The 20,423-nt window shown below is 27.8% G+C and overlaps 2 protein-coding genes across 9 annotated transcripts in view; one reads left to right on the top strand and one right to left on the bottom strand.

Moving 5' to 3' along the window:
* Window positions 1-20,423, top strand: part of LOC142324971 (COMM domain-containing protein 4) — a 454,946-nt gene that overhangs the window by 384,154 nt on the left and 50,369 nt on the right. The window lies entirely within an intron of this gene.
* Window positions 5,369-18,162, bottom strand: LOC142324436 (uncharacterized). The gene is made up of 2 exons (XM_075365268.1): window positions 18,067-18,162; window positions 5,369-5,948 (listed from the first exon to the last, which is right to left on the bottom strand). Exons 1-2 carry the CDS (start codon window positions 18,154-18,156, stop codon window positions 5,376-5,378), a joined length of 663 nt encoding a protein of 220 aa, XP_075221383.1. The 5' UTR covers window positions 18,157-18,162; the 3' UTR covers window positions 5,369-5,375.

Genomic DNA, 20,423 nt, shown 5'->3' on the forward strand with positions numbered 1-20,423 from the left:
AATTTTGAATGAAATATTACGGAAAATGTATAAGATACTTTTATGGAACAAAATGAAGGTTCATAGATTCCCATATTCAATTTATTTATTTTGCGTGGGTATGCATTATATGTTGTATTTAACTTATTTAAAATAACTCATTTATAAAAATTATAATTTTTTATCTCATTTAAAAATATATACTAATATATATGAGTCATTTAACTCGGTATAACCTAAAAAATTAGAAAGATTGACTTGTAAAAGAAATAATATAAGAAACAAATTACGTATTACAAGGATGATCAATTTTTTTCTTTTAACTCCTATAAACAAATGGTTTTAGGCGACTTAAGTTACTTCTGAAAATGACATATTCTCAAATATGACAAACATCTAATGCCGTGCTTAAACTGTCGGAAAACTGACAATCTTTAAAAATAACGACTAAGTGATTAAATTTGTAATATTTAAGAATATTGAAATTACATTACATTTTGCTCTCATTACATTTTTAAGTTTTATACTTTTAGATTTTCTAAGTATTAAGCATAAGCACATAAAGGAAAAAAAATACTCCAAATTTATTTTTATAGCCCAAAAGTAACGATTTTAAATTTTATGATATAGATTATTATTAAAAAATTTTTTAAAAACTCTTCTATTTATAATACGAAGGCGGAATCATGTACTGCAGGAGACAGCTTTCAACCTTATCCAACCAGTACCGTATCTAGGCTTCTATGGAGCCAGGTTCTTGGGCAAAAACTGGTCTTTATTTCTTAAAACATACTTTTAAGAATTACTTTTGTAATTCATAATAAAACATTACTGTTTTACAAATTACTTTTTCCTTATAGATTTCAGCTGTGTAATAAGACTCTCGGTAACTTTTATTCTCGTAGCCTAATACTTACATGCAAAAAGTTATAATCTGTTAAAAATTAAAAAAATACGACTGCCAAAAAAACAAAAAAATAAAAAATAAAATGTCTGGCCAGGACATTTCATTACAGGACAGTATAATGTAGAAGTGCTGAGCTCCTAAATTTCGGATTATTGACATTAGATCCCTGAAGGCATTATGCCAATATGACTTTCGTGATCGAATATACTGGCCGTCAAAAAATCATATGATTTTTGAAACGTATATATTTATATAGCCTATGACACTCCCGCTAACGTAAGGATTCCAACGCGGGGTCATACATCTAAATCGGTTCAGCCGTTGTGTTTTTAGGGTGGAAAAAGCATACATACATACACCCTAAATATATTACACTTCTCTTTGGGCAGTAGTGTAAAGATTTTTACTGTTAGGCAGGAAGAACTAAAGTATAAGAAGTTATTCCCGAAATATCTTGTTTGTCCCTGTTACAATAGCATCATATCCATTACTCCTGGGGAATAATAATTATATTAACGGTTTTTTAATATTAAAAACGCTCCTTCTAACCATAAACTTGAAAACAAAATTCATCCATAAAATTCAGGTTTTTGTATAATTTCCGAATGTAATGTCCGAAACTTGGACTCATCATCATTATCATTCACTAAAGACTACGCCTTGTCGATTTAGCCACTCTCATCTCCGCCTTTCTCTTCAAGTCATTATATGAATCAAGGCCCATCTCTTCTTTAACATTATTGATAATGGTTGCTCTCTGTCTACCTCTAGGTTTTTTACCCAGAACCTTTCTCTCAAATATATTCGTCAAAGAACTGGGAATATCGTATTGTAAATGTGTACATTACAAGTCCTATCAATTTCGCTCTTCTTCGTATAAAATTTAGCAAGGACCTCCTTTCACTCACTTCTGCTAACACTTGATCATTTCTTTTCCTATCCATCCAGCATGTTCTTGTTATTCTCCTCAAAATCCACATATCCATTGCTTCCAGTCCTCTTCTTTCTGCTTTTCCAAGCGTCCATGTTTCAAACCCGTAAGTTAGAACACTCCAGACATAAATTTTAGCGAATTGTTTCAGTATTTGCATACTCATATGATTATCAGTCAGTAAATTCTTTTTATCCTGGAAAGCTCGTTTTGCCACCGTTATTCTTCTTTTTATTTCTGTGGCACATTTATTATCGCTAGTGACGGCGTTTCCCAAATAACAAAAATCATCTCTACAACAGTACCGTCTAATTTAATATCAACCTTTGTACCTTCCTTAGTTTTTCCTACAATCATAATCTTTGTCTTCTTATTAATTTTCAGCTTAAGTTTTGTTAGTACCTTAGATACTAACAAATTATAATAAACATTTCTAACACTCCATTCCTCTTGCTGATTCCGCTTGGACTCTTCAAATATATAAAATTACATCAAATTTCCCTACTATGTTCACCGATTCTGGTTACTCATCAATATAAATTTCAATGGGAATATTCAAACAAAATCTTCACAAATCCTCAACCTGTACACAGATTAAAAATTCAAAACAATTATTCATCCTTATAATCCTTAGATAACATAACTGCATCAACAATTATTTGCCGCTGTATCGACCTCCTTGTGTGGGAGCGGTAAGACCTCTGCTTTTCATTCAGGTATTCTGGGCCCAAAACCCAGTCAAGTTTTGAAATTTTATTCGCTGCAAAATTCATTTTTTATTATAAAAAAGTTGGATGATTGTTATTTATCATCTATCAATTTTTGACAATATGAATTAGTAAAAATAGCTAACAAAAAAGGTGAAAATCTTTCCTGGCGTAGGTTATTTTATTTATTCTTATATATTGGAAAAGTAATTGTACATGAAAAAGTTACATAAGATTTATTTTATGGGTTGGGGGGGGGGTGGTAATTTATGATGAAGTTTTAATAAGTTTAAATAAATTAAAAAAGTTTTAAAAATTCAGAAAATATCTATTTTCCTGTATTCACGCCTGCAATATCATCTTCCAAGAAAATGTTTTGATTTTTCTACGGTTATTGTATTAAATGGAAGAAACTAAAAAAAAAATTCTACTCAAAAAGGAAACAACCAATAAACAGTTTTTTCATTGGTGGTGGGGGCGGGGATGAATTAAGATAAAATTTTACTGTAATATAATTACTAAAAGTTTGTTATTTAAACTTTAAATATTATTAAAACCAAAAAAGTGATTTTTTGTTTTTTTTTTTGTAAGAAGTGTTAACGCACTGGATTGCTCTAGTGGTAAACTCGTCGTCGTAAATCAGCTGATTTCGAAGTCGAAGTTCTGAGGTTCAAATCCTAATAAAGTTGGTTACTTTTATTCGGATTTGAATACTAGATCGTGGACACCGGTGTTCTTTGGTGGTTGAGTCTCAATTAACCACACGTCTCAGAAGTAGTCGACCTGAGTTTGTTCAAGACTACAAATTTACCAGTACAGCTACATTACAAAATCGCTAATGACTCTTAATTTTTGTTGCGACTATAAATAAAATTATTAAAAAAAAAGTGTTGAAAAATTTTTTAAATTCGATGTTTTTAAACTTTCATCGGCTTTCCCAACCTGAGTATTGTTTCCAAAGTATTTTTTTTGGATGGCTTCCACTACTACTATTATGCCTTGGAAGACATTAAAAAAGCTATAGTTAAAAAATAAGCAATAAATAAAAACATAGCTTTTTTAGGTTTTTTGGGAAGTGGGAATTTTGGGTATATATATATTTTTTTAAATAAAATAAGCATACTAAGCTTATATAAAGTGGGGTTATGTTTGCAAAATTTTGAGAAAATTCACCAAAAAAATCCCCCACATCCCCTGGAGATATTGACTTTAAAATTTTACCATTAAATTGCCCCGTAAACATGGCTTTACAAAATGTTATCAAAAACGGTTTATCCAATTAAACGTTATTAAGATTTTGTACGTACATACGTACGTATAAAAAATTACACTCCCTTTTTTTGTTGGTGAGTTCCTGGTTCATGAAGCGTCGAGAAGTGCGAAAAAACCGTACCTCATTTTTTTTAATGAGGTACGGTTTATATCTCCTTCGTAGAGCATAGCTTTAAAGCTGAGATGCGTAGAATTTAATAAATATACAAGTACACTAAAACTTCGGTAAACTATATTATTGTACCTAACCTAAAACATACACACAGAACGTACTGAGAAGAAATGAAAGAAGTTTATGAAATTTTTTTAATATCTTTGGATTGAGAAGGGTTCTTTTCTTTAAATGGCAGGAGTGCTTTAGCTTTTGGGTTTTATCTTATGCAGCCAGCGTTTTTAATTTCAGTGATGTGCTTTGGGCGTTGGCATTTTAACTTATTGGAAATCTTTTAATTTCCAGGATGCTTCTCCTTCAGACTTTTTACTAGTTATTTCGGAACCATTAGATTATAAGAGATATAGTTCACCGTTCTCAGGACCGTTTTTGCTTTTGTTATATACGAGTAAAAGCCGGAAGTAAAATTAATCCATATGAGAATAAAAAAGCTCGCCTTTTCACAAAGAACATTTTTTTGTACTGTTATACGTACGTACATATAATTTGATGATATAGGAGATTTATTATTCAGCTATTCCTATTATATACTTTTTGATGATCTTTCAGAATCCGAAGTCTACATTTTAAAATTCTGAAAAAAATTGGTCAAACTTTTTATTCGTAAACCGATATTTTGGGCAACTTCCCGATGAAGTATCAAAAAAACGAAAGACACATTATTTCATTACATTTGTAATTAAATTTGTGGTGATATAGACTATAGACTATATCCGAAATTGAAGTCAAAATGTTGAAACGTCAAGAATAGTGCACGGATGGAAATGACGATTCCAGTAACGAATAATCGTTGGGAAAAAAGTACATACAAATATTTTTGGTTTAATCAATAAACTGCTGGAAATTATTTATTTCCTGATTATTTTTCTTTAATTATTCGATTAATGTTAACGTTGTTAAATTTAAATTATCGATTTAAATCTTAAAATTATCATAAGCAACAGTAATTATTCGTTTGATATGGTTATTTATTATTTTTTTTGTATTGAAGTATGATCTCGCTAGTAAAATTTGAATATTAGAAAACAAAGTACCTTAATTTAAGAAAGAAAGTTTTTTCTTTTTTTTTTAAATCTCAAGATTTTTTTCCATGTTCCTCGAATTTAGTACAGTTTGCCTGCCAGATTTTTTTTTTTATTTTTAGGGAAAAGAGACGTCTCCATGTTACAAAGAGGACATAGGAGCTGGAACTGGAAATCGTATATTAGATTGATGTGTTAGGTAATTTATTGCTATAAAAATTGTGATTACATGCAGATATAATTTATAGTTTTATAATTTACGTTACATCATAATTCATGTTTATTACAGTTTATATTTCAATGTAAATTTACTTTTAAAAAATTTACCTTTTTGGTTTTAAAATACATTGAATAATTAAAATATTAATTAATGTTCTTATGTTTTCTAATGCGTTAAATTATACTCGTGTACATCTCTTTTGCCTCTTGCCGGCCAAAATTGATCGTTAGTCAAACCAAGAGCGCGGATTGCTTCTACCGATTTTTTTATCGGTGCCTTTTTGCCTCTTGCCGCCCAAAATTCTGTCGGCGCAGTACCTAAAGTGTCCAGTAAAGCGCGACGACCTCTAGCCACCCAAAACGGATCAGGCCTAACGTTATCAAGATCTCTACGATCTAATAATACCCAACGCGGTTCTTCGGCATATAAATTTCCTTCGCTGATCCTTTTTTCATTATTACATATTTTATGTACGTTACGTCCTCTATTTGCCCAAAATGGTGGCGCATCTTCTGCCGAATTAAGATCAATTGTTCTTTCGTCTAATAAATTTTGTAAATCATCTAACCGACGTTCGCTTAATGATCTGCCTCTATTTGCCCAAAACGGTGGTTGATTTTCTTCCGATGAGTCTGATGAACGTCTACCTCTGGTCGGCCAAAAACTTGGATCTAATTTATCTCCTAGTACAGCTCTGACATCGCTTCGGCCAACACGTTGTTCTCTGTCTGGCTCTCCCTGAAACATTTAAATGTAATAAAATACTTAAAATTGGAACTATAAAGAATATATTTTTATAATTTTCTGTAGGATTCGTGAATCATTTGTTCAACTATTTATACTAGTGAATAGGTGTAAACAAATTATTTCTTGAATTCTATTTATGCTTATAAACAGGACTTATGATTATATCCTTTTAAAGAAACGACTAACTTATGTAATCGAAAGCCAATTAAATTACGTAATATTTATTTACTAGGATTTATTTTTCCCCTACTGAATATAAATGCTGTATATTTCGAACCCATTATTTTGCAACGGAAAGAATATATTAATCGGATTCTTTTCAACAATGGTTTTTTTTTGTAAATATACCCAAAACATCTGAAACACAACCAGAATCAATTAATATTATTTTCTTTAATAATAATCATGTTCATTATACGGCCAGCTTGTGTGGTAAACAGAGTGAAAGTTTCTATTGTAGAGGTGAATATTAACTGATATTCGGTAGGCTTGGTATGTTGATATACAACAATACAGCTTAATAAACGAAGACTGAAAAACCAATGAATTTTTCATTTTTTTTTTTATAAATCTGGCATGGAAAATAAAAATGGTAAAGGTATTAAATAGATATACTTATAAAGTATATTTATTTAATCAGTAATGATAAAATACATTTTTGTTTAAAAAAACCATAGAAGAACGTACATAAAAGCCATTTTAATTTTATATTTATTAAAAGTTATTATATTTATGCTATAATAAAAACATTAAGCTCTTATCCCGTCCCTTAAATTTTTATTACGGGAGGGGATATCCTCGTTTTTGTTTTCAAGTTTTCTAATTTTAAAATGCTACTTCTTTATTTCTTCAGATAAATTTTGTTCTTATCCAGTCCTATATAAGGGGCGAGGTACGTAATCTATATACCTGCTAATGATTATTTATCTCACGACCATCTACTTTCAGGTTTTAAGTAATTTTTTTTATTAACGGTTTTTGAACGTTTTTATATTTTCTTAATTATTTCAATAACCGTTGAACATTGTACGCGGATTGGCATTAAGTAATTTTAAAATGTATTTAGCTTTTATTATTGGAAAAATGTTTTGTGATTTTTAGAGATATAATAAAAACGGTCATTTATATTGTTATGATGATGTATGTCAAATGATGCACTATCATATATTCCTGAATGTTTCTAACACTTCCGTAGATCTTAAAATTAAAACATCGTAGGTATTAAGATGAAAATTAGTTTATCTCTTTGAGATTACTTATTGTTTACTTGTTTATATATAATTTCTATCTAAAGAAAAATAATTTTAAAGCATTTCTAGATTGATGTATTAAACATACAAGAGGTATACAAATTAGCATACATTCAGCCTACTCTATCCTGCGTATCTTGAAATTAATTAAATTAAATATTCGAGCTGTTTTAACAAAAAATTGTTATTTTTAAAAATTGAAATATTTAAAGAAGATACTTTTGAGCTGGGTTAAAAATGTCCTCCCTCTGATAATGGTACATTTAAACAAAAGTAATCTCATTTCGACGTCTTTTTCTTCTGTTTTACGGGCGTAACTGTTTTACGAGTTTAATTGGCATCAACTACTATGGTCATCAGTCTGATAGAAATTTTTAGCGTATGAAAAATGACATGTCTGAAAGGGATTCGAACCCGGGACGTCCGGTTGAAAGACCGAGACGTACTACTCCACCATGGAGATCGGTGAATAACCCGTTCCCGATAATACTGAACCAATCATTATGAAATTTTAATTATAGTTTTCTTATGACTCCTGGACTGCTAATTACAGTTCAAACATATCTTATCTCACTTCTATATGAATCTTAAACAAAAAAGCAGTGTGAATAAATAACTTAGAACTTCTTTTAGTAAATTTAATATCATTGATCTTCATCGATCATTGTCTATGTCAACCGTCGACGATTCCTTCTGATAGTTATTATATGATTTACTAAATTTAATATCATTATTTATAAAAAAAAATATTTAAAATAGGCTTTTCTTGAAACAAAGAAATCGTACTAAAAAGTACAAAATTATTTCGTTTAATTACTTTTAAAATAAATTTTCTATTTATGCTTGACTAAAAAGAAACGCATGGGGCAAGCTCTCATATACAACCACTTTTTAATATTAGAACGTGCTCCACGCTTTTCTTTTTACTCATGCTTAAGTAGAAATTTTTTTTAAAAGTAATTTTCATGAACACAAAATTATTTTTTGTTTTTTAGTACAAATTGTTTTGTTTGTTTTTTTAAGAAAAGCATGGTTTTAATTTTTTCCTACTTTTTACTCATTATTAAATGAAACTGTTATCAAATCTCATTTTCATTAGTTTCACATATATATATATAAAATTAATTAAAATATACTAATTAAACTGAATGAATAAAATTGAAAGAAACAAAAATGAAATTAATTAAAATATACACATATATATGTAAGTATATTTTACAAACATACTGTGTGCATGTTCGTACACCCAACTTAAGTCGCCGCATACAAAATTTCACTGTTGTATGACGGCAAGAAATGAGTTTAATAAAATTAAGGTTGCAAGATTTGAGAACATGGTTGAACTATTCTAAGTTAAAGAAAAGCATATATGAAGTTGAGCTTGTATTATTATCGTAATAACATTGTATATCATCGTAATGTACCTATTATTCGTAATATATTATTATCGTAATTTGTAAAAACAAATTTATTTTGATAATAAAATTAAAGATAATGACCACTATTTACATATTTAAAACTGAAAATTAGTTATTCATCCAAATTAATCTGTTTTATCCGATAAGTTGCGAACAGTAATAATCTGAGAGCAACGGCCCATATAAAAAATCCTATTTCCAGGTTTTGATGTCCTATTCACATACAACGCGGGCGAAGCTGATATGGAGATGCTATTATAAAATAAAAAGTGATCGATTGAAATAGCAAAAAGAAATTTAACCCCTGCATAGCATCGGTAAAAGGATGTAACCCCTACCACTAGTTAAAGGATATAACTCCTACCAGAATTTTGAACTGTCCAAAGAGATATGTATAATTTACTTTATTAAAAGATTGTTAAAAATATGATGTGGACACCGCATGACTTCCTTGTACGCCTATTAAATTACGTATACACATTTTTTTTAAATGAAACGTACATACAATTTCATTTCATAAAAAACTTCTGATATTTTTCCTTTTTTTTTTTTATTGAATTATTATTTATCGTAAATTTATTTTACAATCAGAGATTAATAATTATTCATAAATCAATCTATTTAAATTAAAAGTAAAGTAGATTAAGTATTGATTAAAACCGATGTGCCTTCCCCTTGTAAGATCCAAATATTTCATTAATTAAAATCTTATTTGGCTATAACTCTGTAACCAATTAAAATAAGTATCACTTACGATATATCGCTGAAAAACTCTCAATGAAGGCTTATTACTGCAGTTAAGTAAAAGTCCAAAATCCAATTTTTTTGGATTTTCAGCTTGTTTGGATACTTTTTGTCTAGTCGATTGCAATCAAAAGGGGAGGTGCACAACTAGATGTTATAACAGTCCTAAATCAGAAATTTCAACATCCTACAGCTAATCGTTTTTGAATTATGCGAGACATATACAGACTTACGTACAGACGTCACGCCGAAACTAGTCAAAATGGATATTTTTGTTGAAATCTGAAAACCGAAATTTTTCGCGATCACAATACTTCCTCTATTTTGTACAAGGAAGTAAGGATATAGAAACTTTTTCTTTTTTCTTGAAATTATAGGTTTTTTCTATTACTAATATTATTATCTAATTCGTAGATCTATTAATTTATTAATGCTGTTTTTATGTAATTTATGTTTACTTTTTCTGATTTCTTTATGCAGAGGACGTTTAATAATAATCGAAATGCGCATCTAGTTTTACATTTCTATTTATTTATTTTTGTTCAAACGATTTCTCTGCGCATATGTTATTATTTTCAATGATATTTCTGTAAATTATATTCTGGTACTAAAAATAAATCAAAAATTTTTTTTATCCATTGCAGTCAGACCTTTTTTTTTAAGGTTTTGAAAATGTTTAAATAGGTATGTCGCATTTATCCTTGAAATAGTTATCGGTAGCTTTTTCATACAGTTTAGGTTGGTTTTTAAACTTGACAATAATCAAATAATAATAATAATAATAATAATACAGTTAAATATTCTGAAACACATAAAACAACAATAAAGGTGAATTATAAAATTATTCTTTTCACTTTGTAATTACGAAAATTAATTGTGCAAGTAACGTAATAAGCCTTTTATAGTGAAAGTAATGATTTAACAGTTATATTTGGTATTTGATATCTCTTAACCAATAACTTTTAAATAAATAACCTTAACTAACGACATTAAAAATTATTTCTTTTTTTTATAACATCAATTTAATAAAAATAAATCCGTAGATAAATGTTTATTTTCTGTAGTGTTAAAATTAAGTAATTTAAAACAATATTTAGTTTCTTACGCGCCAAAACTAAACTATTGTCGGCAGTCTTGCATGCGTTAGTAAACTAGAAAACTAACCATTTTTCAAGAATTAGAAGCTTACCGTGTCATGCTTGATAGAGAAAGGGAGAGGTAAAGTGATTTTCTGTTACCGTGGGAAGTAAGTTGAATACTTTGAATATTGGTATTCCAAGCCCGCCGAAATGCTTACAAGTTCACATTCACTTCACCTCAAAGGCTGACCGTATAATAAACGTCATTAATAAATCAGAAGTAAATCTGATTACTTTCTCGGTCTGAAATCTGTACTCGGTTGTTTTAAATACGTCATAGTCATTAGAAAGAAGAATAAAACAAATATTATAAAGAAATGATCCCGTATTATGTAAAGATATAAAACATAGTAATATGTGTACGTTGTTTCTCAACAGAAAGCGGCTTATTAATTTGTTGCTTTGTAACAAAATATAAGTCGTTAATTATTCTGTGCCATTAAAAGTTATCTCATTATGCAGGTGAACGATTATTTTTTTTGTGTATTAATAATAATTATATAGGTTAAAGTTGTATAAAATGTCTAATTTATGTACAGTTATAAAAAGTTGTTATTTAGGCCACCTTAACGTTGTAACTTTTTTTTACATTCATCTGTCATGAGTTAAGGAACTAATTCTGATAAGAAAACTACCTTTTGTTAGTTTATAATCCTATCCGGTGCACGAATATACATTTAAGTATTTAATTGTTAAACATTATTATTATTTGCAAATGTTACGTAATTTTTACTTAACTAAAATTTAAAAAAATGTTCCATTTAACGAACAAAGAGGCGTAACTGTATCCAGGTCTTTATGACGTGTGTGTGTGTGTGTGTGTGTGTGTGTGTTCTATATATATATATATATATATATATATATATATACGTATACACGATTTTTTTGGAATGATCTTTGCTTCTCCCTTTATAGCTATCCCAGTGCCTTTCCTTTGGGATTAGAATAGTACACAAACGATGAAAAAATAGGTTTAACGTAAGAAACTTATACTTGTATTTTATATCAGCTAACCGTATTTTACTTTTGTATATTTTACTTAGCTTTTTGTTTTATTTATAATACTCCTATAAAAAGAAGAAAGAATTATAAAGCTGTTTTAAAAACAAATTATATATGTATACATGTATGTATGTATTTAAAATAAAATAAAAAACACTGATGAAGTATGTAAGTCATGGGTATTTAATTGGTTTCTATTTTCTTATCTTTTTTTATTTTAGCAAATTAAAGTTATATATGTAGATTGCTAACAATATAACAACATTTTCCTGATTTTATTCCCGTTTGAACGAAATTATTTTTCTCGTGGAGAACTTTTCTATTTACTAATTTTTCCATTTTTCTAAATTACTCATTGTTTTTAATTAATTTATAAAAGCTATTATGGTTTAATTTTATCTTAGTATGATCTGTTGTAGCATTAAAAAAATATATGTTTTTTTACAAAGTTAATTATAGTATTAAATCAAGGTTCCATACTATGTGAGGTTGCTGATATCCACACTGATTATACCTCAATTAGCTCAGTTAAAAGAATTTCTGATGCAATTTTAATTTGTACTGTAATATACTAGGTGCAGGGCATATATTATTACTTGTAGCTAATATATTTGAATGACACTTAGAATCCAAAATGTCCAATGTCCAAAATTATCCATCCAAATGGATGGATAATCCATAATATTTAACAGGCATATACGTTAATGTTAAAAATAATTTAAAAGTATTTAATTTAATTTAATAATACAAAAATAAATTGTAATAAAATAAAAACAAATAAAAATTTTTAAGCTGTAAAATTTTCTATTTTGAGTTAAAGAAGGAAATTAAAAACGTAATTCTTATTTATTGTACTTACGGTCGTAAGTACAATAAATAAGAAGTTCTAAAACTGGATGCGTTATTTTTTTGTGGTTATTTCCTGTTTCCTTTTTTACTGCCTTGTATGAAGTAAAAGAAGTATTGTGATCGCAAAATATAGGTTTTCAGATTTCAAGATAAATATTCATTTTGACCATCCCTGAATCCATTTTGACTAGTGACGTCTGTACGTACGTACGTATGTATCTCGCATAACTCAAAAACGATTAGCCGTAGGATGTTGAAATTTTTTATTTAGGGCTGTTATAACATCTATTTGTGCACCTACCCTCTTGATTGCAATCGATTGGACCAAAAGTATGCAAAAAAGCCCAAAATCCAAATTTTAAAGATTTTGGCTTTTTCCTAACTGCGTTAATAAACCCTCATTGAGAGCTTTTCAACGATGTATCATAAGTGGTACTTATTTTCATTGGTTCCACAGTTATAGCCAAATAAAATTTATTTAATTAATTATTTGTATCTTACAAGGGGAAGGCACATCGATTCAAATCCTATTTCATCTCCTTTTTTTTCTTTTTAACTTTTTCTTTTAATTTAAATTTATTGATTTATTAATAATTATTAACCTCTGACTGTAAAAAATGTTTACAATAAATAATTTAATAATAAAAGCAATTAAAAAACAAATATGAAAAATATCAGAAGTTATTAATGAAATGAAATTTTATGTACTTTTCATTTTTTTTTAAATGTGTATATGTAATAAGCGTATAGGGAAGTCTTGTGGTATCCACATCAGATTTTTTATTTTCTCAATAATTACTTTTAATTTTTGAAGTTGCTTTTTATGCTCAGTAAATTAATTTTTTTTTTTTTTTGTAACTATGTGTTGTAACATCATTACGGAGTGTACATAAATTTATAATTTTGATTAACAAACGGGTAGAAAGTAGTACGAAAGAAAAAAAATTTCATGAAAAGGGTTAAGAATTTTTTTTATCGTCATAGTTTTTCATAATACTGCAAGATGATTCAGGTTGTTCGATAAATACGTCGTCTTTACTGTTGTCTACATTTAAGTAAAGCGACTGTACCCTTATCAAACCGATAATCGAGATTCCTAGAATTTTAATGTAATTTTTTTCCTTTACAATCATTTTTTCATCAGTTTGTTAATTAAATTTATGAAATTATGTACTCTACCTTATTAATATTGCTGTAAAAACCGTCGATGTATATAAAAGAATTGCTAGCCGAGTACTTACTATAAACGCAGTTAAATGCTGTTCTGAGTTTCCTTCAAATTTTACGTCGATCCAGTCAGTAACTAACAGAGGTCTCATTAGAGCCCATGGTTTTTGTCACTTTTCTGTACTGTATGAGTTGTGTCTAGATTTCCTTTTATGAAATGTCATTATGTCGTAATTTTGCCTAATCTATGTTTTAAATATTTAGTAAAACCATTAAACGTATTTACTTACAAATGTACCATTAATGTATTTAGCTTTATAATTGAATTATTTAAATACGTAAATCAGTGATTCCCAAACTGTGCGCCGCGGCTCCGCCTCTTCACAGGGGCGCCGCGAAATATTGTAAAAGCTTCATAATTAATTGAACCAAGACATTTACAATTAATGTAATATTAATAAAGTAAAAAAATAATGAAGATACACGAGTTTTATTTATTTTTACCTCTTATTTACGTGTAGTCATACTTTTACTTAGGATAGGGCACCGTAGAAAAATTTTAATTGCAAAAGGGCGCCGCGACTTGGAAACGTTTGGGAACTACTGACTTAGATAATTTATTAATAAATTCTTACTACGGTTATGTACATAACTTAGCAAAATATTTCAATGTAGTTTTATTGAATACAGATGAATAATTGAGAACAAATGTAATGTTCAATTCATGTTTAAGTAGAGATGAATATTTAATCTTTGTTATCCTTCATACTACGTTAAGCCTTAACGTATTTCATACTACACGTTGCTAAATGAGGTTAATTTTGTAATTGTTTTGAATAAATATCTTCGGTAAGCAGCAGTATAATTTTTTCTTTTGGATAAATGATTACATATATTTGTCTAATGTTAATATGCGGTTGGCGACAGTCGCCCACGAACAAAGCTAATTTTGTAACTTTAAATCGGCGGAGTGCGAAAAAATCGTTTCCCCTTCCACAACTACCCCCCCCCCCCACCAAACATGCTCATTTTTTCGAAGAAGTTTAAACAAGTTTTACATTAATTTTTGGTCTAAAACTTCTCACCATTGAAATTAGAAGTATTGAAGAATAGATTGCACTTGAAACGGACACGTAAACGTTCTTAAAAGCCAAAATAATTACGGTTGCCTGAAAAGTTTTTATAAGCAAATTACAATATCTCAGCAACAAATAAACCAGTTTTCTTGTGTAACCAGTCATTTAATTTGGAATTCCAAGTACTAACTTTTAAAACAATAAAAATAGTAAAAAAAAAATTATTTTTGCAATAAATATTGGCTTTGCAAAAACGGCCATTTTTAACGGGTTTTCAGCTTTTTTTGTAGTAATTAATAAACGAAATTCAACGTTTAAGGACTTAAATTATAAGTACTGCGAATGTCTATTACGTTTATTAAAAATGTTTTCTTCTAGGAAGTTTGTCTTGGCCTACAAAATGAAAAAAAACATTTTCACCACTTTTTAACGGCTGCCATTTCGTCCAGTTAGCGAAAATTTTGTCAAGTCGCATATAAACAAGTTATGCTTACCCTAATCTACAACTCCATTTACTTTCCTAAACTCTATTAATTTTTTAGCAAAAAATACCTATTGACGACTATTTACGCTTTATAATTTATGGGTGTTTTTATACCAGCCAAATGTCAATATTTTAAAAATAATTTTTTTCTATATAGCGTTTTTAAGGTGGAAACAGTTTTAAACTAGTTAGAGGATTACTGAAGTAATGTATAACAAAAGTTACTTAAAAATAAAAGTTTTATTAACTTTTTATTGTTCCAGCCACGACTTAACTCTTTTTTTATAGAAAAATCAATTTAACTTTTATATGAGAAACATTATATTATTCGGTTTGTCAGTTTAAACCTTCTTTATATTCTTTTACAGGGATTGATTTTTTTTCTTAACGTGTATCCATAGTCTTAGTTGAAAGGAATAAATAAATAAAAAGCTAAATAACTGTTCTACAGAATTTTAATTTTACAGACCGAGAGATGATGCAAGTATTTGTAAGTGGTACTTCGATTTTTAATAAATATTGTGTATATGTTGTATATATATATACGCAATTGTTAGGGATGTTAAGTTCTTGGAAATAATGATAGATAATACGTCATTCTATTCAAAAACACATTCACTTTACCATCCCTGCCGTTTTTCACCTTCACATGCTCATACGGATTATTAATATAAATCCCTAACGTTGGTTGTAATTATAAAAGATTATTTTTTTATAATTGTAATAAGTTGTAGTAATTTAAAAAAAAAAATAATATTCCAAGCACTGCTATTATACGCTTCAGAGTTTATATACTTTGAAGGCGGATCTTACCATCTGATTGGTTTACCGCTATCAAATCATTTGCATGCGATGTTGTCAATACTTACTCTAGCTTTGTTCCTCGTCTCACCATTTCATTACAGCTATTTTCTTTTACACTGAGCGCTTTCGTAGATTTCTCCTTCTATAACATCTATATGGCTAAAAGATTATTGATCTCAGTTAAAAAAAAAAATAATAATAATAATAATAAAAACGTCCAACTTTTATGATTGTAAGATTTTTTTAATGAAATTTATCGACTAATTTTAAAGGTATTTGAATTATTAACGCGTTTTTTGTTGTTTTATTTTTACGTAAAAGTATATAGCATATCCTTTGTGAAATATTATTTCCTACAAATTAATGTTTACCGGTTAATAAGTGTATAATATTTATTTACAAATGAATTGCTGATATAAAACTGTAGGACTTTCAACTACCACATTGCAACGTAATAACTATATTGCAGTATTATATAGAATAATTGTACCGTGATAATATTTTTATTTCTCACACAAATATAATCATTACTTTAAATTACATCTTACAGAATGATAAGCAATCTTGACTACTAGATTCCGTTATACTTTTAATCGTAACATAGTACAAAATAACTATTAGTAGATTTTTTTGTAAAGCGGATTTTATTAATTGCTATTATTTTGCCTCTATAAGAAACGTGAGTTAAGATAATCGTCTTATATACTGAAGTTTTCTATTATTTTTTTTGTCAACAAAATTTATTACAGTAGTAATGTAATATAGAAACTGGCCGTATCCCATATTAAATAAAACGTGTTTTATATATGTATACATAATGTAGTTCATAAAAATAGAAATGTACAAAGCTAAGTATTACAAAACAATAAGAATTTTATTAAAAAAATAATAAAAATTGATTAATCAATATTTTATATATTTAGTCTGGGAATTTCTATTAATTTATGTATCAGTTCATTTTGTTTGCGCTGATTTTTTAGAGTTTTTCATCGCCGATCCTCAGATCTAATAAGCTCTGAAACCTATATCAATATCTATTTCTATAAAATGAGTTTAAAAATATATTACTTCCATATATAGTTTTTATTACATATTACTTCGTTTAAAACATAATAAAATACTTTAATTTTGTGTAAATTCAGGTTGACTATATTTAATATATTAAGTATCAGACCGCGCCATACTTATTTTTTGTACCGACATTATTAAGTATTATCGTAACAAAATAGAATACTCTTATTAAGTGGAAAAAAAACAGTGATATTTTTTTTAAAAAACCTAGTAAAATATGTTAGCTGTAACTATTCTTATAAGATGTTTTTCTTCAAATATAAAACTGAGATAACAAGAAATGATAATAAAAATGAATTCATATATTAAAATAAGAAATTTAGTTGTTACAAATAAATATGGATTTGACTTAAGGTAAGTGGAAGAAAAAAAGGATAAAGTTTAGCCATCTTTGGTGTGAAAATAACTGTAGTAGTATAGGAAGAAAGAGGAGAGTAATGAAGAAGAAAGTTGTAGGAGAACGGAGAAAAAAGTAATAAAGAAAAGAGAAGTAAGCTTACATATACATATCTTAAGTAAGCTATATTTTTTTTTTTTTAAGTGACAATTTACTTTTTGAATGTTTTTCATTTCAGGTAATTTACTGGTAGCAATTGTTTCTTTATTAAATCCACTCAACAAAAATGAAAAAAAAGTACCTTTTACGTGATAACAAAATGCTTGGGATTTTCTTTAACCTTTTTCTCTATTGTTTGTCTTTTTTAAATATACGTCATTTTACTGTCTGTTTTTTCTTGTTTGCGTTACTATATTTTCTTTTCTAAATGCTAATAATTTTTATTACAATGTAGACTATATTGTTTATAATTATAGTCATTGAAATGCATTTTAGTATTTTCTAAAACGTTTTGTATGAGATACAAGTTGATTAAAAAAAAAGTTACTTGAATTAGCCAAAGATAAAAGTTAATTTTTACGACCCCGATATCATATAAAAATTGATTGGAGATGTATATAAATATTAAAGAACCGTATTTTGCTTTACCATTACAATTTGCTTTCGAGGTTGTTATTATTCACATCATTACGGTGTATAGATTTTAATAACAGCATACATGTATGTATATATCATTTTAATACCGATATAATTTTACGTTTTATGTACCTGTGTGGCCGGTATTACAGATGAGAAAAGAAGAACAATGGCGGCCAAGAGAGTGGCAGTTGATACTGTGGTGGTTGTGGTGAAGTCCATGACGGAATGAACGTTCTCCCGGTATTTCAGCTCCATATGTACCCTTGCTTAAATCACTGGGGGAAATCTTGAACACAGATTACTGTTGGGACTGGGAGACCGTCAACATACATTACTTTGATCCCACCTCAGGTCCCCAATTAAACTCCTTCTTTTGCTTTTCTTTTAGTTTCTTTTCTTTAGTTTTCTTTGGATTTCTGTTTTATTTTTATGCTCGTTTTTCCTTCTTGTTTAATCTGCCTTATACGACTTGACCGTTCTTCAGTTGTTCTTTGGTTATTTTTAAAATAACAAGGTACATTTTATCGTATTAGCTACACCTCTTGGTAAGTTTCAATTAAGAAATACTTCCTTATTACGTATATGTTAGACAATTATAATTCACCTTATCGGAAGACTTTAATTAATCGATTAGTATATCGGGCGTGAATTTCAAATTAATATATATGTAAAATATTAAACAGTATTGAAGGATAAAGCAACTATTACAGAATTTAATTTACACTCTATATTATAGAGTATCGAGTGTAAATTGAACGTTACCGCACTAAATATATTTTCATAGTAGAACGAACAGTATTTAGTACGTAATTATACCGCAATTAGTAAAATATGAAAATGCGTTTAAAACCGCATTATTTTATCGGTAAACGTTCATACACAATTTTACGCGTAGCTCGTTTTAAAGCTCTTTTTGTTCTTAATTGAATTCTGTGATGTGGTATTATGATTATAAAAAATCTGATGTGGACACCACATGACTTCCTTATACGCCTATTGAATTACATATACACATTTTTAAAAGTAATAAAATTTTAATTTACTAATAACTTCTGATTTTTTTATTGTTATTATTTATTGTAATTTTTTTTACAATCAGAGCCTAATAATTATTAATAAATCAATATACTTAAATTAAGAAAAAATGTTAAAAAAAAGGAAAATGAAAAAAGGAAGAAAATATTGCAAACAATGAAAGAATAAAAATATTAAGAGAGGATGATGAATGTAAAGAGAGAAAAAATTTGAAAACGAGAACGTGTACACAAATTAAGATCAGAAGAATTATATCAAGAGCGATTAAATGATTGGCAATAAAAAACAAATAAACGAAATGATGATCAACTCCGACTTAGGGAGATTATTGTCCGACAATTTAAGAGGAGTATTGAACTAAAAGATAAGAACTTTTTGCAATTTATTAAAGATGGAGCATGTATGCCTCAGTGCATATGTTGTTCTTGTTAGGGTCTACTTTTCAATCACTCTGTAGTTAACTTTAATGTAGATAAAATTAAACAGAAATTCCGGAATAATTAAATAAAATTAAACTAGAAAATCCAAAAATAATACGATTCTAAATTATAATTTTCAATTAATATTAAATAATCAGGTGTTTCACCAAATTTAATAATGTCTATTAAATTACGCGTATATATACACATTTTTAAAAGTACATAAAATTTTATTTGACGATAAATTCTGACTTTTTTCATTTTTTTTTACAATTTTATTTTTTCAATTTTTTTTTATAATCACGGATTAATAATTATAAATAAATCTATATATAAATATGTTTACGTGTATTTTTTATATTTTTTTTTACCACAGCGGAAGATTCTTTAAAGTTTCGGAGATAATTTGTATGACATTCTATTAAAGTTAGATATAAGTAACTGTGAATAAATCTTTTATTCATTTTCAATGAACCAATCGGTCCTATAATCAGACTTTATCTTTTGTTGTGTAAGGTATAATTGAGTGAATAATATTTTTTTCCTAAATAATTTTATACGTGCTTAATATTATTGAGTTTTTAATAGAACCAAGGATTTGCCTTCAATTTACAATTTTTATTGTTTAACAGTAGATTTAATAGTAGATTTTTTTAGTAGAATCTGATAAAATTGACGAATATTAAAACTACAACTTTTTTTCAATGACTTAATCTATCCGTTTCGTCATCAGATTTTTGTCTCAATGTTAGAAATTAATCACTAGAGGTACGTTAGTAAGATATGTTAACTCTATTATTATTTATTTATATGTTACTTATTTGGAATAATTTTCACATTTATACGATGTTATTTCAATAAATTTTGTGATTATTATTTTACAAAACGATTAAATTTTGTTTAAATTGTATAATAATACTGCTGCAATAATAAACTTAATACAATAATAAAACAAAAAATACTTCTTAAAATTTCATTTTTAATATAATACTTTTGCAGTATTATTATACAATTTTTTTTTTTTAATTTAAT

The sequence above is a fragment of the Lycorma delicatula genome, chromosome 5, assembly GCF_047948215.1.
Source record: "Lycorma delicatula isolate Av1 chromosome 5, ASM4794821v1, whole genome shotgun sequence".
Taxonomy (NCBI): Eukaryota; Metazoa; Arthropoda; class Insecta; order Hemiptera; family Fulgoridae; genus Lycorma; species Lycorma delicatula.

Bases quoted from the DNA above. Each gene is read 5' to 3' on its own strand.
- LOC142324436 (XM_075365268.1), bottom strand. From the start codon at position 18,156: ATGGACTTCACCACAACCACCACAGTATCAACTGCCACTCTCTTGGCC. The intron at 5,949-18,066 runs GTACATAAAACG...TAAATGTTTCAG, and splicing joins CTGTAATACCGGCCACACAG to GGAGAGCCAGACAGAGAACA.